Raw genomic sequence first — 27,946 nt, forward strand, 5'->3', positions numbered from 1 at the left:
AACCAAAAAATTAAAAACCCAGGGTCACACACACCTCAGTGCAGGCACTCTGCCCCCACCCCCTGCAGTCTCATGAATACGTTTCCTAATAATCTAAACCAAAGCCAGGCATGCTCCTTGCTAAGCTGAAGCAACACAAATGACCCCAAGCTTCTTGTGACCCTGGCAGTAAGGGGAAATCTTTGGATTTGTCTCTCCTTTAGGCTCTGGTTTACAATTGTTGCCTATATTTTTCTCTTATTAGTTTGACTTTGCTCTAAAATGCTCTGCCACCTCCAGCAGCCGTGATGGCTGGGGCTGAGTTGACCAGCAAAGTGGGACAGCAGGGCTGCTGCCCCTGGGGAGGCTGGGCTGAGGCTGATTGCACTGCCCACTGGGTAGTGGTGCCTTCTCCTGAAGGTGCCCTTGCTCCCAGGAGGAATCCACGTGCAGGGTCTATCCAAAAATGGCTGGAGTCCTGTGGCCCAGCCCTCATCTGTCCATGGCCCAGACGCCTTTACGCATGAAGCAGGCATGCGGGATTGAGGGGTCTCCTCTCCAGCTCCTCACTGAGTTGCTTCTCCCCCAGATTCTGCACCTCGCAGGCAGGATTTAGTGTTTGTCTCAACCAATCACCCATATCTTTGTTTCCTCTGTGGGGAATGAAGGGGAATCCTTCCTCCCCCACGGCGAGGTACTGACGTGTTCTGGGCCCTCCATTCCAGCAGAACCTAGATGTGGACATCCTGGCCTTGGTCAACGACACTGTAGGGACTATGATGACATGTGCCTTTGATGATCCACACTGTGAAGTCGGTGTCATCATTGGTAACTCAACCAGCTTGCTCTTGAGGGGGCTTGGGATGGGGCAGGATGGGAGCTTTGCTTCCATGGAGTTAATTCTGTGGTGTGAGTATTGGTTCTTTCAGGAGAAAAAAGTGGGGGAGATAGATTATTAAAACCCACAACCATCCATCCACCCACCCACCATCCATCCATCTATCCATCCATCCACCTACGCACCCATCCATCCATCTATCCATCCATCCACCTATGCACCCATCCATCCATCCACCCGCCCATCCATCTGTCCTTACTTCTTTCCCTCCTTCCCTTATTCCTTCCCTTCCTTCCTTCCTTCCTTCCTTCCTTCCTTCCTTCCTTCCTTCCTTCCCTTCATTCCTTCTCTTTTTCCCTCCCTCCCTCCTTCCCTTCTTTCTTCCTGTAAGTGCTAACCGAGCACCTATGCTCTGCTTTGGGGTTCTTGTAGTTCCCTTTACGCAGTTAATTCATGGACTTCTTTGTAAATGTGCTTTGTCAGTGCTCATCCATATTCGTCAGGGACTTTCTCCACAACCAATTGCATTGATTACAGCAAGCAATGAACTCCATGAGAAGTGTAGGCTTATTTGTCCACCTTATACCTCGTGAACCCCCGGGCTTGCTGAAGGTTCTTCCCTGGGAGAGACCTGACCCCTGGGAATGCACTAGAAGAACGCTGCAGTTTATTGAGCAGACTCTCAGGAAGCCGCGTGGTTTCTCAAGCTCGGCCCCACTGGGAGCTCATTTGTCTTTGCCCGTTCTCTCTGCTTCATTCAGGCACCGGCACCAATGCGTGCTACATGGAGGATCTGAGCAACATTGACCTTGTGGAGGGCGATGAAGGTCGGATGTGCATCAATACAGAATGGGGGGCCTTTGGGGATGACGGGGCCCTGGAAGACATTCGCACTGAATTCGACCGGGAACTGGACCTTGGCTCTCTCAATCCAGGGAAGCAACTGTGAGTCCCTCACACCATTCAGGGAACACAGGTTCCAGGAATGCTTGGGCATGCTGGCACTCAGATCACTGAGTTGGAATAATTTTTTGTCACCAGGATTTTAGGAGGCAAGACTTGTGCATCTGTTTCATTGGGCAGAGGAAGAAAGTGAAACCAAAGAGGTGGAGATTTCTTCCCAGATCGGAAGCCTCAGTTGGCTCTGTAGTTGGGAATGCATATGTGTGAAGCTTGAGTCTTGCTCTCGTAGAACATTTGTCTGTTGGCATCAGTAGTGCTCAAGGCTTACTGCTGGCTCTGTGCTCAGGGATCATTCCTGGCTGGGCTTGGAAGACTATATGAGGTGCCAGGGATTGAACCCAGATAAGCTGCGTGCAAGTCAAGTGCTTTACCCACGGTACTATTTCTCCAGTCCTGAATTATTTTTTTTATTTAAAAAGTTATTATCTTTTTTATTTAAAAAGTTATTACTATTATTATTTATTTTTACACTTTTGACACTCAACTGCTTTCAGCTTTTTACAAATGGAAACAAAAGTCCCTCCAGGGAAGGCTTACATCCTTTCAACATGTTCCCATTGCTCTTTTTGTTTGTTTTTGTTTTGTTTTGTTTTTTGCTTTTTGGGTCATACCTAGCGATGCCTCTGCACTTAGGAATTACTCCTGGTAGTGCTGGGGAGACCATATGGGACAATGCCTGGGATTGAACCCGGGTCAGCTGCATGCAAGGCAAACGCCCTACCCACTGTACTATCACTGCAGCCCCTCCAGCCCTATTTTCTGTGAGATGCTCCATATTCATTATACGCAGTTTCAAACCTATCCCTGGAATCAGCATTTTCCTCTGAAGGCCTCGTAGATAAATACTTGAAGTCTGTCCAACCATCCACTTAAGCATTAGCACTGCATTATCTTGATAGAAGAGTTCTGCTTTAGATATGCTTGTTCCCCAGCTCACACCCATATTTCTGATGGTGCAAACTGACATACTCCCAGGAAATGGTATCCATTTGCTTTTTTATTTTTACTTCATTACCCTCCCTGTCTATGTTACTTATAATAAGTTCCATTCCCTTAATATTCTAATCTTGATTTCTTATTTTGGTAACCACACTTAGCAGTGCTCAAGGGTTACCCCTGGGATGCCAGTGATTGAACTCAGATCAATCATGTGCAAGGCAAATGCTCTACCTGCTGTGCTATTGCTCTACCCCCTGAAATCTGGATTTCTTTTGATTGTCTTCTATTTATGCAGTCTTCTAAGACCTCTTTTTGTTTTATTTGGGGGCCATGCTTTATGGCGCTCCAGGTTTATGCATGACTCTGTGGTTCTTGGGGCATGCAGTACAGGGATTCAAACCAGGACCAGCAACATGCAAGGCAAATACTTTATCCCTGTACTGTCTCTATAGCACCCTAATACTTTAAAAAATTATTTTGGGTTGTTTGGGGCCATACTTGGCAGTGCTAAAAGGATTGTTTCTAACTCTGTGCTCAGGGTCACTCCTGGAGGTGCCCTGGGGGCTATATGCAATACTGGGATCAAATGAGGGCCAGCAGCATGCAAGAGGCTTATCCACTGTACAAGACAAGAGCCTTAACCCCTATATTACTCTCAGGCCCCTAAGATGTTTGCAACAAACTGAAATTGCTCATGAAACAGGTTGTCCCTTGTGTTGGTATCACTTGGTGTTTGGAGAATCAATATTATATTTAATAGTTTACTGGGAAACAGGAAGTGATGGTAATAGGCAACCTCCAAGCCAAGGTGTGTGCAGGTTCACTGTACTGTTTTGTTCACTGTTAGAGCTCTCTGGGGCTGCCAAAGCCCATTCCACGACCAGGGCATTTTTTTTCTGTCTTAGTCTGCAGCATAGCACAGCGGTAGGGCATTCGCCTTACAAGCGGCCAGCATGGCCGACCCAAGTTCGATTCCTCCGCCCCTCTCGGAGAGCCCGGCAAGCTACCGAGTGTATTCGATATGCCAGACACAGTAACAACAAAGTCTCCAATGGAGACGTTACTGGGCCCGCTCGAGCAAATCGATGATCAACGGGAGGGCCTTTACTTATCTGGGCTGGAGCAATAGCACAGCGGGTAGGGCGTTCGCCTTACAAGCGGCCAACATGGCCGACCCGAGTTCGATTCCTCCACCCCTCTCGGAGAGCCCGGCAAGCTACCGAGAGTATTCGATATGCCAGACACAGTAACAACAAAGTCTCCAATGGAGACGTTACTGGGCCCGCTCGAGCAAATCGACGATCAACGGGAGGGCCTTTACCTTTACCTTTACCTTTTTACCAGTCTGCAGCATGCTGCTGGAGTTGGACCCATCTGAGTCTGATGTGCACATTTATCATGCCAGGCTTGGGAGATCCAAGAAAATGGAAATCTCTGAAGCTGTGGTTCTCTGTGCTTAACCCAAGAGAACCCCCTTACCCCCTGAGATGGGGGTGACTTGAACTAATGCACCTTAAAAACCTGCTTTGTAAGCAGGAAGCCTAGCAGTTGTCCTTGAGTTTCACCTTCCCCTGTATTGGGGTGGCGGGAAGAATGATGCTCAGGAAGGATTTTTGGGCATCAAGATCCCCACAGGCTGAGGTGGGGGGGCTTCACAGGGAGTGACTCTTCCTCCACAGAGGCTCGGACTGTGGGCGTGGCCTGGGGGCTTTGGGAAAGGGCGCTGTGTCCACAGTGGCATTCCAATGATTTGTTCAACAACTTGTAGCTTCGAGAAGATGATCAGCAGCCTGTACCTGGGAGAACTCGTCAGGATCATCTTGCTAAAGATGGCTAAGACTGGCCTCCTGTTCAACGGCAAGATCTCCTCTGCTCTGCACACGAAGGGCAAGATCGAAACCCGCCATGTGGCTGCCATGGAGGAGTGAGTTCTTGGCCGGGTCCCTCCTGCCTCAACTCAGGAGGATAGAAGGCACATGTGCTCACGAAGGGGTGTGGCAGGAGGAGGAAGATCTCCTTCCTTAAGTCTGAGACCTTTAGTCCTGGGCATTGTCTGTGGTGGGCTCGCCATGCCTGCTGGGACTTGAATGAGGAACTATTGTTGGCTCTCTGAGCAGAGGTTGTTATTCTCAAGTGCCCACTTCCACCTCTCTTGTACTTTCCTCTTCCTTCCTAAAGCAGTAAGATTTTATTTTTAGGAATAAATAACCCCCTTGAGAGTATGATTCAAGTAATGGGCCTTGAACCTCCAAAACACATGCTTGGCAAAGCATTTTGCTTGGGAGATCAGTGCCTCCTTGGACCTTAAGTCAGTGCCTAGAATCCAGATCAAGAGCTTTTGCTGGAGCTGGTGTCTGCTCTGTCCGGTTCTGCAGGTACTGGCTGGAGCTCTGGTTGTTCAAGGCCACTCCTGAGGCTGCAGTGGGGAGCTAGCTGGTAAAGCCAGCTGGTCTGTGTCCACTCAGTCTTGCTCCTGGAAACCCAGGCATTGCCCTCAATTTTGCAGTTTCTCTCCTGAGCTCAGCAGACTCATGCCCGAGCCTGAGAATCTTGTGCAGAGCTTGACAGGGAGAGTAGGGGCCCAGGATAGGGAGGATACACACCATGTCAAATCACTGTCTGAGTTCCAATTCTGGCCCGGCGCTTATGTCCTGTATGCCTGTGGGTGAGTTATTTCCCTTCTCTGTGCTTCACATCACTCTTCCTTACAATAGAATAGATCCTTCCACCAGCATGGTTGTGAGAATGGGGTTAATACATGTCCAATCCTTGACAAGCACGAGGCACATAGCAGGAGTCCTTCAAACAGTGGCAGCTGTAAGCCAGTTGATACCACTGTTATATGACTATATACATCAGTCTCTTTTCCCAGAGTCCTGAGAGGTGAGACAGCAGGTCCCCCGGGGCTGCCCCCTGGGACGGAGAGGTGTGGTCCATTCGTTCCTGTTCCCTGGCCAGGTACAAGGAAGGCCTTGCCAATACCAGAGAGATCCTGACCGACCTGGGCCTGGAGCCCTCAGAGGCTGACTGTGTTGCTGTCCAGCACGTTTGCACCGTGGTCTCCTTCCGCTCAGCCAGCCTCTGTGCAGCTGCCCTGGCCGCCATCCTGGCGCGGCTCCAGGAGAACAAGAAGGTGGCACGGCTCCAGACCACAGTGGGCATGGACGGGACACTCTACAAGATCCACCCACAGTGAGTGCTCCCGCACTTCCCCCCACTCCCCACGCCCACCCTAGGCAGGGCCTGCCGTCACCCTCCTGTGGGCTGGAGGCTAGAAGGGAAAGGGCTGAGTTTAGAGCCACCTTCACTCACTAAGCCATGCGGCTGGAGGATTGTTTGTTTTTCTCTTTTGCAGGGAGTCTTGCCGCATGCTTGGGAGCCCAGGGGTGGGTTTGGCATTTGATGCCCAGCCTGGCAATTCTTGTGTGTGGCCCAGCAGTGCCAGGAGCCGCTGGGGCTGCACCTGGCCGTGCTCAGAGGCTCGGAATCAAACTTCGGGTCTCGTATGTGCAAAGTTTATGCACCACCCTCTCCTTGCCAGGGCTTATTCTTTTTTTATGTCTTGGGTCACTTCTTTGAGTCTTTCAAGTGCCCCTCTCCCCCAGCTCCTTAACCCCCTCAGTCACTGCCCCCTATGCCCCTGCCCCCCCCATCCAGTTACTAAAACAGATGAACTCTGGCCTGGTAGGGCTCCAGTCCACAGTGCCCTTGGCCAGGCTGGCCCTTAATGCTGCTGCTTGTTTGGCCCACCCCTGCTTTCAGGTACCCCAAGCGCCTGCACAAGATGGTGAGGAAGCTGGTCCCCAGCTGTGAAGTCCGCTTCCTCCTGTCCGAGAGTGGCAGCACCAAGGGGGCAGCCATGGTGACCGCGGTGGCCTGCCGCCTGCAGGCCCAGCGGAAGCAGATAGACCAGGTGCTGGCTCAGTTCCGGCTCACCCACCAGCAGCTTGCGGGCATCCGGGACAAGATGCGGGGAGAGCTCGAATATGGGCTGAAGCGAGACACACATGGGAAGGCCACTGTCAAGATGCTGCCCACCTACGTGTACGGGGTGCCCGATGGCACAGGTGAGCCAGCACGGTCCCTGGCCGGCAGGGTCCTCACGAACCCCGTCCCCCCCCCCCCCACACACACACCAAAAGCCCCTATGAGCCATTAGGGTCTTGTAGCCCCAGCACCTGATTTGGGTGTCACTGGGTGTTGGGGAGCTGGGAGAAGTCCTGAGCTCCTGCAAGTCAGTGTGTCTGGGTGGACCTGGGCACCTGAAGAGAAGAAACAGCTAAGTCAGCTGCCTTCTGTGTATGTGGAGCAGAGTGCAGGAATGCTGCTGAAGCCCCATTCTCTCCCTTGCCAGGCTGTGTATCTATGTGTCCATCTGTCCCTCCACCCACTCATAGTACCCTCCGGGCAGTATGTAGGATGCTCCACTGCCGTTTGTCATCACCTGCCCAGTGACTTGCCTGCTTCTGCGCTCTGGGATTCTTTTCTGGGCTGCGACATCACATGCTACTCCTGTTTGGGACCCGACTCTCCACCTTCCTCTTCAACACAGGCTGCTCCTGTCTTTTCTTTGTTGTTATCATTTTATTTATTTATTTTTTTTTCGGGTGGGGGGCAGCCCAGAGATTCTCAGACTTACTCCTGGCTCTGCACTCGGGAATTATTCCTGGGGGCTGGAGTAATAGCACAGTGGGTAGAGTGTTTGCCTTGCGCGCAGTCAACCCAGGTTCGATTCCCAGCATCCCGTATGGTCCCCCGAGCACCTCCAGGAGTAATTCCTGAGTGCATGAACCAAGAGTAAACCCTGAGCATTGCCAGGTGTGACCCAAAAAGCACACACACAAAAAGGAGGAATTATTCCTGGAGGTGCTCAAAGAACCATATGGGATGCTGGGGATCGAACCCAGGTCAGCTGCATGCTAGGCAAATACTTTATCTGCTGTATGATCTCCCGGCCCTGAACCCTAACTTTTCTGACCCTTGAAATGTCTGCTACATCTCAGGGCTGAGAGCAACCAATGAACAAAAAGGTCAATCCTTTTACTTTTTTTTTTAATTGGGGCTCCAGACCTGGCATGCCTCAGGGCACAGCTTGAGGAACCACGAAGTGCTGGGGTCATGCCCAGGCTTCCTGCTGGTAAAGCCCACACACCAGCCTCTGAACTTTTCCTCACCTTGAAGTCAGTCTTCTCATTCAAACTTTGAGGCACCGTGATTCACAACGCTGTTCACGACAGGGTTTCATACATACAGTGTTCCAGCCCCCAGCCGCTGCCACAGTCTCCTTCCCAACATCATTGTCTTAGGGCCCCTGCCCACCTGCCCCTTTCCTGGGCAGCTCGGCCCTGTGACCAGTTCTCAGATTCTGTTCCCTTTGGCCATTTGTTGCTCCCGTACTATGATTCTTTAGATCTCACCTGTGAAAGATCATTTGGTGTCAGTCCCTCCCCTCTGGCTAAGAGGTCGCTTCCTTAATCAGATTCTCTTTGAACCTCATACCCCTCTCCCAGAGGTGACATGTGTTCTGCGTTAAGTGCTTCACAGCTTGTTGTTCCCTTTGGAACCTTGAATGCCATCTGGTGTGCAGTCACTCCATAGGTGACACACAGGGGCCCCATTTCATTTGCTGCCAGAGTGAGCCTCGTCTTAGCAGCCACGGGCCAGCTCCTGCAGCCTGTCTGTGGGCCTCTGAGCAGCAAAGCTCTTTTCCAGAGTTCATAAGTAGCCTTCCTGCTGGACAGCAAGAGCTGGAAGACAGGTGCAGAGGTTTTCCCATCCTTTCTATCCTTCGGCCTTCATGCCATGGGATTGCACAGATTGGTCTGTTCTAGGTGGTGTGGGGGGAAGGGGAGGCTCTGTTCTAGGCACCTCCATGGTGGGGAAACACAGTCCCTGCCCCGTGGAGCTCACAGACTGCCCAGCAGGCAGACAGCGAACCAACATCAAACATGAGGCTTTGGCAGGACCAGTCAGGTGTGGTGAAGATGAACAAAAGAGAGAGGGGCAGGCAATGATGTTCAGCCAATCCAGGGCACAGAGGGACAGGAGGGAGGCAGGCTGCTGGGGCCAGTGGGAGGCGTGAGGGGCTCTGTGCTAGCAGCCCTGGTGGCAGTGTGGTACGGTTGGTACGGTTTCCTATCACGGGGGGGGGGGGGGGGCGGGTGGTGTAGGCAGCAGGAGAAGGAAGCCTCACAGCACACTTTGACTGAGCCATTGCTCTAGAATGTTGTGATTCTGGTGGTTGGGTTTTTTGTTTGTTTGTTTTTTGGTTTTGGCTTTTTTGGTGACATTCGATGATGCTCAGGAGTTACTCCTGACTCTGCATCCAGGAATTACTCCTGGCGGTGCTCAGGGGACCATATGGGATGCCAGGGATCGATCCTGGGTCAGCTGTGTACAAGGCAAACGTCCTACCCACTGTACTATCGCTCTGGCCCCTAGAATGTTGTGATTCTGGATCTGAATCCAAAGTCCTTCTGGAATCCGTTGCTGCCGGGGTACCTTGGCCCGGAAGGACCTTCAGAGGTACCTCGAGCATCAGTATTATGTTGTCTTCACTGGATACCACACTCTTAGAGTGGGTCCTTGGGGCAACCTAGAAGGCTGACTTAGACACATAAGAGCCGCAGACAACAGCCTTCCCATGGAGGTGCTAAATGGTGAGCGCAGACCAACCTGGGGCTCTACATGCCCCTCACGGGAGCTCATTCCAGAGAAGTGGGGGCCCTGGGAATCAGGGCCTTGCAGTCTCTGATTCCACTCTGTTCCAGCATCTCCTTCCACCCTGCTTTCACCCAACACCTATTCTGTGTGGGGGCCTAATGCAGCCCTCCACTTTCTCCATCCCAGAGCATGGAAAGTTCCTCGCTCTGGACCTGGGGGGAACCAACTTCCGGGTGCTGCTGGTGAAGATCAGAAGCGGGCGAAGGTCGGTGCGAATGTACCACAAGATCTTCGCCATCCCACTGGAAATCATGCAGGGCACAGGCGAGGAGGTAAATGCCCCGAGGGAGCCCCCAGGCTTCCAGCGCCAGCCTGCTCCCCAGGGACCCAGCCAGCCTGGGGTCACCACTTCTCTCCTTGCAGCTGTTCGACCACATCGTGCAATGCATCGCCGACTTCCTGGAGTATATGGGCCTCAAGGGGGCGCAGCTACCCCTGGGCTTCACCTTCTCCTTCCCCTGCAGCCAGACCAGCATCGACAAGGTAAGACCATACCTTCCACCTCTGTCCTGCCTGCCCACCTCTGCTTCCTGCACTAGTCCACCCAGGAACATGCCTGCGCCTTGAGCCAATGCTCATTTTATTGAGGGGTTTCAGGTTTGGGACAGCTGGGAAGACACAACGGAGACCTTGAACCCTTAATTTTTGTTGCTTTGTTATTACTTTTTATCTTATGTTGATATTTCAGGGTTGTATCTGGTGGTACTCAGGGATTATTCCTTGTTCTGTGCTCAGGGATCACTCCTGGCAGTGCTCTGGGAACCTTATGGGGTGCCAGAGGTCAAACCCAGGGTGGCTGTGTGCAGGGCAAGCACCTTATCCGCTGTACTCTTTCAAGCCTGTTATTATTTTTTTAAGTTGAAGTCACCGAAGACTTTACTAGTACACAACAAAGGAAACTGAGAAGTCAAATTATATTATGGGGAGAAAGAAGTAAATGCGACCAGAGAGTTAGTGCAGGAGTATGTGTTTGCCTACCACTGGTCTGATCCTGATTCAGTCTGGCACCACATATGGCCTTCTTTTTCCCCCCAGCATTCAATATGTTTGATTCATAGCGTTTATATATATATATATATATATATATATATATTAATTTATTTATTGAATCACCGTGAGAAAAGTTACAAAGCTTTCAGGTTTAAGTCTCGGTCATACAACGATCAAACACCCATCCCTTCACCGGTGCATATTTTTCACCACCAAGAACCCCAATATACCCCCCTTTTCATCCCTCCCGATGCCTGTGAGGCAGATGATTTCCACTTAACTCTCTCTCTACTTTGATTATATTCATTATTTCGACAAAAGGTGCACCATTATTATTTGGAATTTCCTCCCAACAATCAGAACTTCTGAAAAGGCAGTGTGAAATAATTTGTTTTCTATTGCTGGTTATGCACACCATATAAAGTCGCGCAGTTGCTATCACAGCCACGTGATTTTGGTTTTCTGATATTTTACTAAGTAAGTCTGGAGGGATTTCTGCCAAAAGATGGATAATTACGAGATTAGTTTGTGTGCCTCTGGGGCCATGGCCAAGCCAGAGAGCCGCTGGTGGGGGGCAACTTGTGACCTTGGTAGGGCGTAAAGGACGTGCTGGTTCTGCCCCCCATCCCATGAGGCTGCAGTTGCCCCATCACCACTGGCTCATACCTGGCTTTCCAATAAGCTCTGAGGCAATGGCCACTGTGCTGCTGGGAGAGTGGGGGAAGGCAGAAGAGACAGAAACCCTTTCCCTCCTGGGGGGCACGGCACCATAGTTTAACACATAGTCCATTCACATTTCTGCCACAAACTGCTGAGTTCTGAATTAGGTCCGTGTGCCTCTGGGGCCATGGCCGTGCTGGAGAGCTGCTTGTGAGGGGCAACTCGTGACCTGGTAGGGTGTGAAGCCACATATGGCCTTCTGAGCATCACCTGATCCCTGAGCACAAAGCCAGAACTAAGCCCTGAGCGCCACCAGGTGGTGGTTCCCCCACCTCAGCCTTCACCCTCCCTCCAGAAAAAAGCAGGGGTATAAAAGGTAATGACTAATTAATATCAACTATAACACAGAGGCAGTAATTTTATCTGTGATTTCCAGAGAAGCTAGGGCCAACAAAAATATAGTAGGTGCCAGAATTTTGATGGAGGGGACTCATTTTTTGGGTCACACCCAGTGATGCTCAGGGTTAACTCCTGGCTCTGCACTCAGGAATTACTCTTGGCAGTGTTTGGGGGACCATCAGGGGTGCCAGGGATGGTTGACCCATGCCCTACCTGCTGTACTATTGCTCTGGCCCCTTGTGGCAGGCTTTTGTCTGTTACTTGAAAGTGCATCTGAAGAAAGACTTTTCTTTCTGTACATTAGAGTATTAGGAAGAATTTACCAGGTGGACTCCTGTTGAGAGTGAAGTATATCCTGGCTAAAAAGCTTCACAGAATATTTGTAATAGGGTGGAACTTGTATCAATTCTTAAGTAAAAACACTATTTACTCCCCACTGGCAGCACGAGATACTCTTCTCTGACAGCCTGGCACCAGTCAGCCAGTGAGGGCACAGGGGGCACTACACAGGTGGACAGCCGTCTCCTGCCAGTAGCGAGAACCATACCATTTGCTAATGTTTTATCTACAGATAATGTTCCTACAACATAGATACTGTTCATGGTTTTGTTTTGTAATGTTTTGTACTGTCTAAAACATCTCTTGAACACAACATTCGCCTCTTTAACCATTTGTAAGTATTATGCAGCTCTGTGGCATAAGGCTATTATGTTGTGAAGATCTCCCCCACCTCACCAGCTTCTGACCTTATTCCTCTTCCTAAAGGAAGATTCTGCACCTGTGAACGAGACATCCTTTTGCCCCTCCCCCAGCAACCTGTGGCTTCTCCCTGCTCTCTAGAGGTCACGATGTGCTGAGCCTCCTTGAGGTAGATTCTTACAGGACTGGTCCTTTTGGAGGTTCATTTCACTTAATATAGTGTCCTCAAATCCAGTCATGCCTGGCCTTTTTATTTATTTTTTTTGGAGGTGGAGAAAAGAGTTGGAGTCACACCAGATGATGCTCAGAGCTTACTCCTGGTTCTATGCTCAGGGATCACTCTTGGCAGGCTCAGGGAACCATATTTGGTGCTGGGAATCAAACCTGGGTCAGCCACATGCCAGGCAAACAGCCTACCCACTGTACTATCTCTACAGCCTCACTTTAAGAAAGCTGAATAATAGTCTGTTGTATATATTCATATATTTATTTACCTATTATTTCTGCATACTATTTTTATTTTGTTTTTTGGCCACACCAAGCTATGCTAAGGGATTACTCCTGGCTCTGCACTCAGAAATCACTCCTGATGATGCTCAGGGGACCATAGAGGATACTGGGGATTGAACCCGAGTCGGCCAAGAGTAAGACAAGCACCTTACCAGCTGTGTTATCTCTCTAGCTACTACATACTAATTTAAATTGCCATTGTATAGTTAAGAAAATGGATGCATAGAGAGATTAAACAAATTATCCACACCTGTAAATGTCTTGGAGGGTTTCAACTCAGAGCTGACTTTTATTCTTTGCCCTTGTGGAGACCAAGAGCAGAAACCAGTGTGGCCTTGAACCATTTGGCTATACACAGTGTGTATATGTGTTAACATTACACAATAACAATGACATTAAGTAATAATTCACTTCTTGTTTGCATCATACTCTGTTTTTTTAAATCATATTTTATTTTTCATATGAGAAAATTGGGGCTTGCAGGGCTTATCTGAAGTTCAGATGCAAAGCTGTGGGTGAAATGGAGCTCAGCTGTCCACGGGCAATCATCCTACTCACTGTACTATCCCTACCTCCGGGGTCCCTGTGTCATTCCCCCACCATTCAGAGACCCACAGGTAGATGGTATTATCTGTCACTGGAACTATCGAGCTCAAAGTTTGAAAGGTCAGAATGTCAAGTGCCAGGAGAATCTTCTTTGCAAGACTGCACTTCTCAAGCCCATTCCCAAAGAGGATTGGACAAGGATGTCTACCACACCTCTGCTTTTCCATATAGAAACACCAAGAATAGACTGAAGGGCAATGGAGAATGATGGGAAATGGGAATGTTGCAATCTGTGGGCTGAGCAGCTCAAGAATATGGACCTAGAACGGAACCCCGACTCTGAATTCACTTTGAATTCTGGCTACTCCCCACTGTCTGTGTGCTCTCGGAAAATTATTTAACTTTTCTGTTTCTTTCCAGTGATTACTTCCTTTAAAGGGGGGATGGGTAGGAAATAAAAAACATAGCATTTATTGGAGCCAGAAAGATAGTACAGTATGGTAAGGCCCTTGCCTTGGAAGCAGCAGACATGGGTTCGATCCCCAGAATCCCTTATGGTCTCCTAAATTCTGCCAGGAGGACTCAACTAAATTCCCTGAATATACAACTAAGTGTGGTCCAAAAACCAAAATGTAAAAAAAAATTTATTTGTAGATACTTTAATATTTTTCTCATTGAAGGGACATGCATACTGACCTGAAAAGATATAGGAGGCACACCATGGAATAAGAGATATGAATTTATTTATTTGAAAATTACATGTAAACAGAGAAAAGGTCTGGAAGGACCCTCATCAAATAGATAATACAGGTTGCTGCTTAAATTGGGGGAGTGAGGAGTTGCAGGGGACTTTATCCTTAACAGAAATGCTTTAAGTTTTTACATCCTTAGGCACCCATGTTACCACTGTCACTAAAAATCATTTCCCCCCACAACTATCCCTTCCTCCCCACCCCGGGACCTTAGAGATAGTACAGAGGATAGAGTGCTTGCCTTGCATGTGGCCAACCCAGTTTGAACCCTGACATTCCTTATGGTCCTCTGAGCACTTCTAGGAGTGATCTCTGAGTGTAGAGCCAGGAGTAACCCTTGAGTATCGCCAGGAGTGGTCCCCAAACAATAGCATCAATGGCCAAGGAAGCTACCAGGTCACATGCAGCTCTCCGTGGTCCTGAATGATCAATGGGCACCCTGGAGCAATTTTTTTCTTCCTGTCCTGGGGATCGGGCTTTCCGGCTCTTGTTCACAGAAATGCTGGTGGGTCACAAAGAAGGAAGGACCACCCACTGATGGCTGAGAAATAAATAGAGAAGCTTAAATAAATGATTTGAAACTGTTTTTAGAAAAGCAACCACGGGGGTATGGTGCCACCAGCAGGTCAATCTGTACTTGTGAGGCGAGTGCATCAGCTTCCTGATGGCACCGTCAGAATTTCAGATCCCCCAAATTGCTGCTGTGCCTTTGGCCAGAACCCCAAAATTTGGGGCAAAGTTTACCAAGGAAGTAAACGGCCAAAAGTTAGGTATGTGGGAGAGACACCCACATACCACCTCCAGCTCAGCTATATAATTGGAGGCATGGCCTCTCTGGTTCCTGATCGAACTGCTTAACGGCCATGATCCCAGACACTCATAAACTAATGTCAGAACCCAAAGGCTTTTGGCAGAAATGCATCTGGACCACATACAAGGTGGCCACCGCCTCAGAGTTTATTGGAAATCCAGGTACCAGCCGGCGGTGATGGGGCAACTGCAGTCTCATGGGAAGGGGTGCGGTACCGGCTCATCCTTCACGCCCCACTGAGGTCACGAGTTGCCCCCCATGAGCGGCTCTCTGGCACAGCCATAACACCAGATGCACAGAAACCAATCTCGCAATAATCTGGCTCTTTGCAGAAATCCAAAATTGCAAGGTCACTATTGTGGCCATGTGACATTATGTGATTCTCATAACCAGCTATAGAAAACAAAGTATTTCACAATGCCTTTTCAGCAATTCTGATTGTTGGGGGGAGGAAATTCTAAACAATAATGGTGCACCTTTTGTCGAAATAATGAATGTAATCAGTGTAGAGAAGAGTTAAGTGGAAATCATCTGCCTCACATGCATTGGGAGGGGTGGGGGGTATATTGGGGTTCTTGGTGGTGAAAAATGAGTACTAGTGAGGGGAGAGGTGTTTGATCATTGTATGACCGAGACTTAAACCTGAAAGCTTAGTAACTTTTCCCACAGTGATTCAATAAATAAATATAAGAAGAAAAATAAATAAATAAAATTATGAAAAAAAAAGTAAGGTGGAGTTTATGCCCAATTCAATCAGCTAATCAGTGGCTGAATAAATAGCAGTACTCCTACATTAAAAAAAGCAACCAAATAAAGAAACTTTGGTACATCTACACAATGGAGTCCTATGTAGCAGTTAGAAAAAATGAAGTCATGAAATTTACTTACAAGTGGTACTACATGGAAAATATTATGCTAAGCGAATGATTCAGAAATAGAGGAACAGACATAGAAAGATTTCATTCATCTGGGTAACATAAAGTAACAAAATAAGAGACTAACACCCAAGAACAGCTGTGATAAATACCAGGTTGTTCACTCCATGGCTTAGAGGCCAGCCGTACACTCTAGGGATAAAGGCAGCTCAGATAGAGAAGGGAGCACCAAATAAAGGGTGCTGGGAAGATCCACCCAGGATGGGAGATGCATGCTGAAAGTAGTCTATAGAACGAACATGACTGCCACCCAATGTCTCTTCTGCAGACCACAGCACCCAAAAGGAGACATAGAACAAAAGGGAGTGCCCTGCCACAGAGGCAGGGCGGGATGGGGGATGGGGGGTGGGAGGCATACTGGAATTGGTAGGGGTGGAGAATGGGCACTGGTGGTGGGATGGGTAGTCAATCATTGTATAACTGAAACCCAAGCACAACTTGTAAGTCTACAACTGTACCTCATGGTGTTTCACTAATAAAACAAAACAAAACAAAACAAAAGCAACCAATAAGAAAGAAGTTCTTCTGAAGATCTAGGGAATGTTCTAGAAATATCTCCCAGGAAAGGAGCAGAGAGATCAGCTTCCCAGCCCCGTGGAAAGAAGAAAGGAGGCCCGGGCCTAAGAGTGAGGTGGCCAGTGGGCCGAGGGAGTTGGGGGCACTGCCAGCGGTCCCAGCAGACACTCTCCCAGCAGGGAACCCCTAACTCTGCCCACCTCACTCCACCCTCCCATCTAGACTGTAGTGCCAAGGCTTCACTCTTGATTCTGCTAATGATATCACCCTGGGCTACTTTTGAAAAATTAAAAATGCTTGTGGGGGTGGGGTGGGCAGAGAGATAGTACAGGGGCTAAAGCATTCCCCTTGCACCCCTTTGGCCCTGGTTTGAGTCCCTGGCACCCGCTGAGTGTGTGCCCCCATCATCTCATCGACAGAGGGGAGGGGGGCTAGTTAAAATATAATTTTTCTCATTCTTATAAGAATTGCAAGTGCAAATTTTAGGAAAACAATGAAATACAGACAAATAGAAGAGACACAGCTAGTGACTGCACTGTACCATCTCAATGGTCCAGCAGTTATTTTTTTTTTTATGGTTTATAACATTTTCTATGTTTGTGGGCAAGATGATCAATCCATATCATTGCAATGAATAAGATGCTTCTATTTTTTTAGTATTAAACAAAGCTTTGGCAAATATAATTTTATCTTTGATCACATCTTAATAGTCCCTGACTAACTTAGAGTTGGGGTCACCATAATCCAGGCCTTGTTCTGTCACATTAAAGCCAGAAAACGAGTTGCCGCTGAATGAACATGAATATCAATGGTAATTTCACCCAACAGAGCTTCTCGGGCCATGACAATACCTCCAGAGTCAGTGCTCAGGGTAAACGTACACAAAAAATGTGTGTTTGGTCAACAGTCAACTGTAATGTCTTGCCGTTCATCTTAGATGTCTATGTTGGGCAAGGTCCTAATGAACTACCCTCTTTTCTTTCAGGGAATCCTCATTGGCTGGACCAAAGGCTTTAAGGCCACCGACTGTGAGGGGGAGGATGTGGTGGACATGCTGAGAGAAGCCATTAAGAGGAGAAATGTAAGAATGGTGTCGAGACACTAGTTTAGCCTTGTCCCTTCCCCTGGCGGCATAGCTCTGCCATCCTATGCCCAGGCCCTGTCACTCTGATCCCTGCCCCTTTGTGCCGATATGCCATTCCTCAGCCATTTTGTGCCCACCTCGATTAGCAGAGCTATTTCTGTGCAGGAGTTTGACCTGGACATAGTTGCCATTGTGAATGACACTGTGGGGACCATGATGACCTGTGGCTACGAGGATCCTAACTGTGAGATCGGCCTGATTGCAGGTAAGATGGCATTGGGATGCTCCAGCTGATCCCTTGGAGGTTCTCTGTCCACCTAGAGGGGCAGTGGTCACCGTTGTGCCTTACACGGAAGCTCTGAAGCCAGTTTTGTCCAAGACAGAGGGGAAGTGGGGAAGGACGGATTCGAGATCCCTGAATTCCAAAGCCTTCACTTAATCTCTTCCCACATGAAGGAATAGTCTGGAGGCAGAGTTGGCCTTTCCACTGAGGAGAATGACATGGAAAGAGGAGTTGGCACCTGAGAGCATGGGCAGATTATCCTGGGTAGAAAGAGATCGCGTTGGCTTGGGGCTGGAAGAGTTTGATTTTCGCTCTGCTCCTGTCCTCAGATCTGCTCTCATTTTGCACAGGAGCTGGGAGAGCTCGAAGGAGGCAGGGAAGGGCATGGCCGTGGCTCGAGACATAACACACATTTTAGGGGTCTCCGTCAGAAGTCTGGCAGTGATTATGGGCGAGTGTGAATTCCATGGGGGAGGACTCCTCAGGAGGTGAGGAAACTGGTAAAAGGTCAAAATGGGGCAAAGATCGTTCCGAGCGACAGATTCAGGTGATATAATGACAGTCGTCATGGAAGGTTGATCCAGTTCGTACATGAAGTGAATGTGGAAGTGAAAATGGGGATCAAGAAGGTATGCTAGGGGCTGGAGTTACAGCACAGTGGGTAGGGCGTTTGCCTTGCACGTCGCCAACCTGAGTTCAATTCCCAGCATCCCATATGGTTCCGCAAGCACCATCAGGAGTAATTCCTGTGTGCAAAGAAGCCAGGAGTGACCCCTGAGCATTTCCGGGTGTGGCCCAAAAAGCAAAAAAAGAAAAAGAGGGTACACTGTATAGAATCAAGGGTGTGGGCTATATTGAGGTGTTTCCAATGCCAGGTGGGGGGTTTCATCTCCCGGCAAGACTTACCCACCATGTAATTTTCAGCGGGTTACTCATTCATCTTATTAGCCCTTGGCTGAATTGGACGCCTGGGGGTTGCAGGGTGGGGTGGGGTCCGGTTTAGGCGTAAGGTTTGAGTGCTAAGTACTGCTGTGTTCTAAGATAAAAGGGGAAGTGAAGTGTGGGGCAACTGTGAAATCCTGAAAGGGTTAGTCTCAGACTGGGGGAGGAGTTACATTTGTGGATGTTTTAGGTATTAGCTTTTTCTGTGTTAATTTTCAAAAATGATGCTAAAGTATAGAAAGATCATTAGATTTAGGAAATTTGGCAGTTTTGGGCATCAGTCAAGGTCAGGTTTACTATGAGTTAGGGGTAGAGTTAGGGATTGTGTATTGTTCAGTTGTTAAGTAATTTTGTGATCCTCAATATACAAAGGATGAAGTATTGGGCAATTGTCACCTTTGGGTTAATTGGTGGGTTTATACCTCTTCTTGGGTCTGGCTTGCTATATTGAGGGTTAGCCTCAGGCTAGGTTTAGTCCTCTGTTTGTGGAGGTTTTGGGTTTTTTTAAATTTGTTTGTTTTCTTTGTGATGAAAATTTTATTATTTTAAGAATTAAGTAAACAGTATCTTACATTTGTGGCATACACTTTAATCTACATGGTAATCTCAATTTTAAGATATGAAGTGCTGAAGGGTAGTATTTTTGGAGCCATGTGTATGGGGTTAACTCAAAGTCACTGTCACTGTCCTCCTGTTGTTCATCGATTTGCTCGAGCGGGCCCAGTAACGTCTCCATTGTGAGACTTTGTTGTTACTGTGCTTGGCATATCGAGTACGTCACGGGGAGCTTGCCAGGCTTTGCTGTGCAGGCGAGATACTCTCGGTAGCTTCCCAGGTTCTCCGAGAGGGGCGGAGGAATCGAACCTGGCTTGGCCGGGCTGGCTGCGTGCAAGGCAAACGCCTGACCTGCTGTGCTATTGCTCCAGCCCAAAGTAATGGATATAATAAGGATTTTAGATGTATGTGGTGGGTTCTGGCATTAGATTTTCCTGTGAATATTCTCGATCCTGAGAGTTAAATATAGGAAGATCATAAAATTTAGGAAAGCAGGTAATTTGGAGCATCAATAGGTCAGGTTTTCTATGGGCTAGGGTTAGTATTAGCATTAGGGCTAGAGTTAGGGTTAGAGAATGTGTAGGATTTAGGAATTGTGTAGTGTTAAGTATTGCTCGGTTCCAAAAATAAAAGGGTAGTGAAGTCTTGTGCACTTGTTAAATTTGAGCCAAATTGTGGGTTTGTTTCTCTGTTTGGGTCAGGCTCACTATATTTATAGAATTAGTCTCAGGTTAGGGGTAGGGTTACTATTCTGGAGGTTTTAGGTGTTGCTTATTTCTGTGTTCATTCTCAAAAACGATACTTAAATGTAGAAAGATCACTCAATTTGGGAAATTTGGTAGTTTTTGCATTATTAAAGGTCAGGCTTACTACGGGTTGGGGTAGGATTAGGGCAGGGTTAGGGTTAGGGATTGTTCAGGTTCAGGTGTTAAATATTGCTGTGTTCCAAAATAAACAGGGAAGTGAAGTATGGGGAATTGTTAAATTTGGTTTATGCCTCTGCTCAGCTCAGGTTTACCATATTAATAGTATTAGCCTCAGACTAGGATATGGATTACATTTTGGAGATTTTAGGCATTATCCTTTTTATGTGTTCATCATCCGCCCCTCTCGGAGAGCCCGGCAAGCTACCGAGAGTATTCGATATGCCAGACACAGTAACAACAAAGTCTCCAATGGAGACGTTACTGGGCCCGCTCGAGCAAATCGACGATCAACGGGAGGGCCTTCCTTCCTTCCTTCCATTCTCAAAAATGATGCTTACGTGTAGAAAGATCATTCGGTTTAGGAAATTTGGTAGTTTTAGCATCAGGTTTATTGTGGTTAGAGTGAGGATTAGGATTATGGCTGGGGTTAGGGTTAAGGATTGTGTAGGTTCTGGTGTTAAATATTGCTATGTTCCAGGATAAAAAGGGAAGTGAAATATTAGGTGATTGTAAAATTTAGGGCTAATGGGTCAGGATTAGTATAATCAAATGAGGATTTGATTCAGTCTAGGTGAAGGTTTACATTTGCTGGGGTTTTCGGTGTAGCTTTTTCTGTGATTTTTCATGATTCGGTTCCAGGTATACAATGTTCTGATACGAATCACTTTGTCACTGTCCCCTTCCCTCAGGCTCTGTGCTTGGCAGTGCTGTTGCTGATAGAGTATAATGCATATTGCTTCTACCTCTCCAGCTCTGTTGACTCCACGCCTGCTTGGGAGTTTGACCCGTGTGCTTATAGGCTGCCAAGAATGGCAGTGAGCTGGGGGTGAAGGTGTGTTATTGAAATTATTTATTGAATATTTGCTAGGGCTTCATAAGCTCTAAGTGGGGCTCCGTCTTCATACTGCAATTTACTATGATGAGCTTCTGGTGCATCCAGCTCAAAGCTCAGCACTTTCACTTTCCCAGAGTAGCTGACAGGTCACCGAGCCCTGCAGGTCTGCTCCTGGCCTCTCCAAAGACTCACCAGGTCGGCGATTTGCTGCCTGTGTTCATTCCCGCAGCTGTGGGGTTAAGTGTGGGGTAGGCCCTGATGCTTTCAGACAAATCCTGGAGGAACTTGAGAGACAGCTGTCATTTTTTTCCTTGATGACAACTCCGTAGGGCAGGAATACCTCACTTTTCCGTTGAAGAAAGGGAACATCTAAAGGCTGAGGCACTTACCTAAAACCTCCATGCTAAGTGTTTTAAGACGGAACCCGCACCAGTTGGCCTGATTCCGAGCCTGAGTTTCCTGTCCGCTGTCTCTCTCGAGTGCTAAGACGAGAGGCCGTCTTTCACAGACTAACATCCCTCATGATCGCCTCCTAGGAACGGGCAGCAACATGTGCTACATGGAGGAGATGCGGAACATTGAGGTGGTGGAAGGAGATGAAGGGAAGATGTGTATAAACTCCGAGTGGGGAGGATTTGGGGATAACGGCTGTCTGGATGACATCCGCACACAGTACGACAAGGAGGTGGACGAGGGCTCCTTGAATTCTGGCAGGCAGAGGTAAGGAGGAGGGACCCTCCCTTACGAGAGGTCACGGACTTGAGGGCTTCATCAGATCTAAGTGGGGCTCCGTCTTCACACTGCAAACCACACAGACCTTTATCCCAGTGGCTTGTGCTCCGTTAGCTGTCAGTGAATTAGATTTCAGAGCGTCTTCCTTGAACAAAAGCAAACTATGCCACAGGTCTCAGCAAGTAGATGGCACGCACACCTTTTCCTGATCGTCACACTGTGCCACTAAGACGAGTGGTGGCTGGAGGGGAGGTAGAGACTGGGGGTCATTCCCTGTGGTCCAGGAGTCACAGTGCAGAAGTCTGGTGATGGCCCTCTGGAGATGAGCTTCTGGTGCCTCCAGCTCAAAGCTCAGCACTTTCCACACTCCCAGAGTAGCTGACAGGTCACCAGGCCCTGCAGGTCTGCTCCTGCCCTCTCCAAAGTCTCACCAGGTCGGCGATTTGCTGCCTGTGTTCATTCCTGCAGCTGTGGGGTTAAGTGTGGGGTAGGCCCTGATGCTTTCCGACAAATCCTGGCTTCCCACCCTGGGGCTGTCCTCTCTGGGCTGCCACCCACCCTGGACCACACTGAGCTCAGCCCCAGCGGCTGCCCACTGCACCCATCGTGTGCAGATGCTGACTGTCCAACCATGCCAACCTGTTCCCTCTCCCACGCAGGTACGAGAAGATGACCAGTGGCATGTACCTGGGGGAGATCGTGCGGCAGATCCTCATTGACCTGACCAATCAGGGCCTTCTCTTCCGCGGGCAGATTTCAGAGCGTCTCCAGACCAGGGGCATCTTTGAGACCAAGTTCCTGTCCCAGATTGAAAGGTAAAATACACGGCCCAGCTCACTGGTCAGCGTGCAAGAGACTGGCAGGACTGTGCAGCTGTCGGGCTGGGCTCCTGCACATTTGAGATTGAAAAGCAAAAGGGTTGTGCGTGGGGACTGGGCTGCTCCCTGACTCCAGCTGCCCCGGGATAAAAGAGGGGCTAACAGCCTTCCAGGGCAGGGAGGGCCTAAATTATTATATGGGAGTTGACTGCTGCTTCAAATGATGCTCTCTTGCTTCTGAAAAGATAGGTGTCCATAACATAAAAACCTTCTCTTGCAAACCACCCAGGTGCTTCCTACTAAAGATAGAGTCGGAATTTCTGCATCATTCTAGTCCCTGCTAGAATTCTTTTTTTTTTTTTCCTTTTTGGATCACACCTGGTGATGCTCAGGGGTTACTCCTGGCACTTCACTCAGGAATTACCCTTGGTGGTGCTCAGGGGGCCATATGGGATGCTGGGAATTGAACCCGGGTTGGCCACGTGCAAGGCAAATGCCCTACCCGCTGTTCTATTGCTCCAGCCCCCCTGCCAGAATTCTTGAATGTGTGCAAACATATTTTTGTAATTGTGTTCATATTACACATAAAATTCTGTTGACTCAGTGTTGGTAAGTCATCAAAATTTCCATTTATAATTCTGATTGTTACTTAGAATTGAAACATACACAGTGATGGGGGGGTAGTAAAATAAAACCAAATGCTCCATCACCACCACAATCACCTGCTGGCCAGCCTGGATTCAGCTAAATGCTCTTGCTTCTCCCGTTGCATCTGAAGCAAATCCTACATCTTATGTCAGTTCATTGGGAAATATTTAAAAATATATTTCTGTGGCTGGAGCAATAGCACAGCGGGTAGGGCGTCTGCCTTGCATGCGGCCAACCCTGGTTCGATTCCCAGCATCCCATATGGTCCCCTTAGCACCACCAGGGGTGATTCCTGAGTGCAGAGCCAGGAGTAACCCCTGTGCATGGCCAGGTGTGACTCAAAAAGAAATATATATATATATATATATATATATATATATTTCTAGATCATGAGCTATTTGAAAATAATCACTAATCACTGGGGCTGGAGAGATCAGAAAGGAATGAAGGCAGAGCCCTTCCGGATGGCTATCCCCAGTTTGACCCCCGGCATCACATATGGTCCTCGAACCCTGCCAGAAGCAATCCCTGAGCACAGCTAGGAGTGGCCCAAAAACAAAACCATCACACTCCTGTCTTCAGCCTGAAATTGTTCATAATAAGCATTATGACCACACTCTCTGGTCAGGGTTTGTTTCCAAAATTGCTTAAAAATAATGGTTTTGACAATTCATTTGTCTGCATCAGTCTTAAAGCAAGAACCATACACTGCATTGGGATGACGTGCTTTAAATTTCTTGCCATATATTTGCTTCCAATCTGCTTTTTGTTTCTCCATCATGTATTTGATGCAGAATGCATTATTTCATTCTGGGTTTCCAGATTTTGCTGATTATAGTATTTAGCATTTTCTTCCATCCCTTGTATGTCCTGAAAACTCCTAGATAGACCCAGACCTGGGGCTAGTTTCAGGATTGAAATTTCTTTATTTTTTAAAGGCCTATAAGAATTTTATTTCGGGGGGCCTTCCGATGCACTCAGTGATCAATCCCGGTGGACTTGGGGGATAACATATCAGATATTGGGAATTGAGCCGGGTTGGCCCTGTGCCAAGCAAGTGCCCTACTCCCTGTGCATCTCTCCAAGCCCAGAGTTGAAATTCAGACATGAAAATTTCATAAGTAGCACTGAGTCTTCTTTCTTTTTATTTTTTGAGGTAGCAGGGACCAAGCCTGTGGACTCACACATGGGGTCGAGTCTTCAGATGCTGAGACACATACATGGCTCCTGTTTCTCTGTCTCCTTTCTCTTTCTCTTATGATGTTAGTCATCATTAATGCTCCCTGCAAAGATCAGTGATTTCACCACAAATTATAAATGATGATACTGGAATGTTATCGCTCCTCTGTGTTTATTAGCTGGGATACTAGAGAGGAAGAGAAATTTCTCCCCATTGATTCTCTGGAGGCAATTATCATTTAAATGGATGCATAATGTAACATTGTGATGCTATACTATAATTTACTAAAGTGTCTCTCTAGTATAGCTTGTAATTTATGAATTTTTGCAATTCTGAGCAACATTATAATTATCCTTTTTGTACAGTCTTTTGTATCTTGTGTTGCTTCCTTAGCAGTAGAGGCATTTTGTCAAAATAAGCCTTTCCCTGTTTTTAAGTGTGGGGGGGAGGGGATGGGCCACACTGGCACTGCTTAAGGGATCCTCTTGGCTCTGTGCTCAGAGGTCACTTCTATCAGTGCTCAGGGAGCTGTGTGCAATGCCAGGAATTGAACCCGGCAGGCTGCCTGCAAGGCAAAGCATTACCCCCTGTAGAAGCATCACCAAAATGTCTCTGGACATTTTGTTTGCTTGGGCCACATATGATGGTGCTCAGAGCTTACTCCTGGCTCTGCATTCAGACGGGCTCAAAGGACCATATGGGTTTCTGGGAATTGACCCCAGGTCGGGCATGTGTAAGACAAGCGCTTCGTCCACTGTGCTATCACTCCACCTCCTGGACACATCATTATTTAAAAGATAGTTCCGGTTTCCACAGTCAGCAGTTTGCGGTCACATTTGGTGATGCTTAAAGACTCTTCCTGGCTGTGTGCTCAGGAGTGAGCCCTCACGGTGCTTGGGGGGTGGCTCTGTGATGCTGCAGCCACACTCAGGAGAGACACCGTCTCTCCTGTACTAGCTCTCCAGCTCACGTCTTATAAACTGCTTGTTTCAAGAGATAGTATTGCCAGAGCAGGGTGGAACTGCCCGGGCATCAGCGTTCTAGTCCACTTCCCCCAGCCCTCGTTTTAGCTGTGTCTTCCTTGCCTCCTGTTGGCATGCAGGTTTGGGTGGAGGGAGCTGCCACGTGAGCCCGTGCCCAGTGCGAGTGTCCCAGGAAAGCGTTCCTGACATCTTGTCTGCTTCCCACAGTGACCGGCTGGCCCTCCTGCAGGTCCGGAGCATCCTGCAGCAGCTCGGCCTGGACAGCACCTGTGAGGACAGCATCGTGGTGAAGGAGGTGTGTGGGGCCGTGTCCCGGCGTGCGGCCCAGCTCTGTGGCGCTGGCCTGGCCGCTGTGGTTGAGAAGAGAAGACAGGACCAGGGGCTGGAGCACCTGCGAATCACCGTGGGCGTGGACGGCACCCTGTACAAGCTGCACCCACAGTGAGTCCCAGAGGGGCAGAGGGAGGGCACGGAGGCTGGATGTAGTCCCAGCCTCTGATGGACCCGATGGGGGTCCCCGAGGCTCTGTGGCCTAGCGGTGTGGCAGTGTGAGCAGTCTCTCGGAACCCCAACTTCCTCACGTGGAAGAGATAGGCAGTAATCATCGCTGCTTGCAGCACGCAGATCTAGAGCTTGTGCCTGGGAAGTGCTTTGCCCTGTGTGTTGTGTACAAACAATGACGAGGACCAAGTATCTTGCACAGCAGAGAGCTTTCGTCTGGTAGGAAATAGTTGTAACTTTCTTTTTTGTTGTTTGGTTTTGTTCTGGGGCCACTCCAGCAATGCTCAGGGGTTACTCCTGGCTCTACACTCAGGAATCACCTCCCCTGGAGGTATTCAGAGGATCAAACCCAGGTCAGCTGCATGCAAGGCCAGTGCCCTCCCTGCTATATTACCACTCTGGCCTCCAATTGTAACTTTCTTGGCTCAGAGCTAGTGCACAAAAAGTCTGAGAGCTTTTTTAGGCAATAGGAGTTTGAATCCCGGCTCTACCTTAGGAGCTGGGAAATGTAAGGACCAGTTCCTTTTCCTTCCTTCCTTCTTTCTTCCTTCCATTCTTTCTTGATTCCTTTCTTATTTCTTGATTCCTTTCTTTCTTTCTTTTTTTTTTTTTTTTGCTTTTTTGGGTCACACCCGGCGATGCTCAGGGGTTACTCCTGGCTCATGCACTCAGGAATCGCTCCTGACGGTGCTCGGGGGACCATATGGGGTGCTGGGAATCGAACTTGTGTTGGCCATGTTGGCTGCGTGCAAGGCAAACGCCCTACCCGCTGTGCTATCGCTCCAGCCCCGATTCCTTTCTTTCTTGCTTTTCTTTCTTTCTCTCTCTCCCTTCCTTCCTTCTTTTCCTTTTTTTTTTCTTTTTTTGCATGCTAGGCAATGCTCAGGGCTTACTTCTGGCTCTGTGCTCAGGGACCATTTGTAGTGCTGGGGATTGAACTTGGGTCAGCTGTGTGCAAGGCAAGTGCTCTACCTACACTGCTATCACTCTAGTCCACTCTTTTTTTTCTCCATTCCCCTCTTTCTTTTTTATCCTTTTTCATGTAGGGGGCCAGAGCCAGCAGTGGTCAGGGCCTACTCCTGGCTCTGGGCTCAAGAGTTACTCCTAGTCAAGAGTTACTCCTAGTGGTGCTCAGAGAACCACATATGGTACCCAGGATCACAGTAACGAAGCTGGGCAGGCTTCGTTAGCCCTGTACTGTCCCTCAGGCCCAAGATCAGTTTCTTACATTCTTTGAGTCCCATTTATAAGACAAGGACAGAAATCATAGTTAGGTTGTTGTAGAGGTTAAGGTAAATGGTCTAGAGGGCATGGAACATCACAAAACCTTCAACGATAAACATACTTCTGTTTAATCTTTTGTGTTTTGTTTTTCAGAAGAGAAAAAATATTAAAATAGTATTTAAAAAGTCCCAATCATGTTGGAATATACATATGAACATTATTATTGCAATGAATACGTAGCCCCTCTAATGATGCGGGGTATTCAGAATACCAGCTGTGGGAATCCTTTCTTGGTTTCTCCTTAGAGTTAAATATTTTTGATGTTTCCCTTGAATCAAGGTTTGGTCAACAAACAAAAATGGGTTTTTGAGGGGGTAAATCAAAGAAAATTTAACCAAAACACGGAAGAAAAAGAAATAAAATAAGTCCTCATAGAAAGGCAAAGGTTAAACTCTTTGTAGATAATATATTTTGTAGCTAAGTAAAGGATTCACATAAAAATTATTAGAACAAATAAGCAAATTCAGAAGTGTTTCAAAATATAAGATCAATATGCAAAATTCAATTGCATTTTTATGTATCATTTGTGAATTATCCAAAATGAAATTAAGAAAGCAATTCAGGGGCTGGAACAATAACAATGGGTAGGGCATTTGCCTTGCACGTGGCCGACCCCAGTTCGATTCCCAGCATCCCATATGGTCCCCAGAGCACTGCCAAAAGTAATTCCTGAGTGCAGAGCCAGGAGCAACCCCTGAGCACCGCGGGGTATGACCCAAAAAGCAAAAAAAAAAAAAAAGAGAGAGAGAGAGAGAAAATTTTTCTAAAAAAAGCAATTCAATTTGCAACATCAAAACTAAAAAGTACATGGGGCTGGAGCGAAAGTACAGCGGGTAGGGCATTTGCCTTTCATGCGGCCAACCTGGGTTCGATTCCCGGCATCCCATATGGTTCCCCAAGCACCGCCAGGAGTAA

The 27,946-nt window shown here is 48.1% G+C and overlaps 1 protein-coding gene across 1 annotated transcript in view; it reads left to right on the top strand.

Moving 5' to 3' along the window:
* HKDC1 (hexokinase domain containing 1) overlaps nucleotides 1–27,946 on the top strand; it is a 43,530-nt gene that overhangs the window by 13,371 nt on the left and 2,213 nt on the right. The window contains exons 6-17 of the mRNA XM_056113511.1: nucleotides 708–807; nucleotides 1,579–1,762; nucleotides 4,488–4,643; nucleotides 5,678–5,911; nucleotides 6,482–6,786; nucleotides 9,569–9,714; nucleotides 9,806–9,925; nucleotides 17,246–17,341; nucleotides 17,510–17,609; nucleotides 21,422–21,605; nucleotides 22,277–22,432; nucleotides 25,454–25,687. Of these exons, the coding sequence (XP_055969486.1) occupies nucleotides 708–807; nucleotides 1,579–1,762; nucleotides 4,488–4,643; nucleotides 5,678–5,911; nucleotides 6,482–6,786; nucleotides 9,569–9,714; nucleotides 9,806–9,925; nucleotides 17,246–17,341; nucleotides 17,510–17,609; nucleotides 21,422–21,605; nucleotides 22,277–22,432; nucleotides 25,454–25,687 (2,015 nt within the window). The remainder of the gene's footprint in view (nucleotides 1–707; nucleotides 808–1,578; nucleotides 1,763–4,487; nucleotides 4,644–5,677; nucleotides 5,912–6,481; nucleotides 6,787–9,568; nucleotides 9,715–9,805; nucleotides 9,926–17,245; nucleotides 17,342–17,509; nucleotides 17,610–21,421; nucleotides 21,606–22,276; nucleotides 22,433–25,453; nucleotides 25,688–27,946) is intronic.

Source organism: Sorex fumeus, unplaced genomic scaffold (genome assembly GCF_029834395.1).
Source record: "Sorex fumeus unplaced genomic scaffold, SorFum_2.1 ptg000020l, whole genome shotgun sequence".
Classification (NCBI taxonomy): domain Eukaryota; kingdom Metazoa; phylum Chordata; class Mammalia; order Eulipotyphla; family Soricidae; genus Sorex; species Sorex fumeus.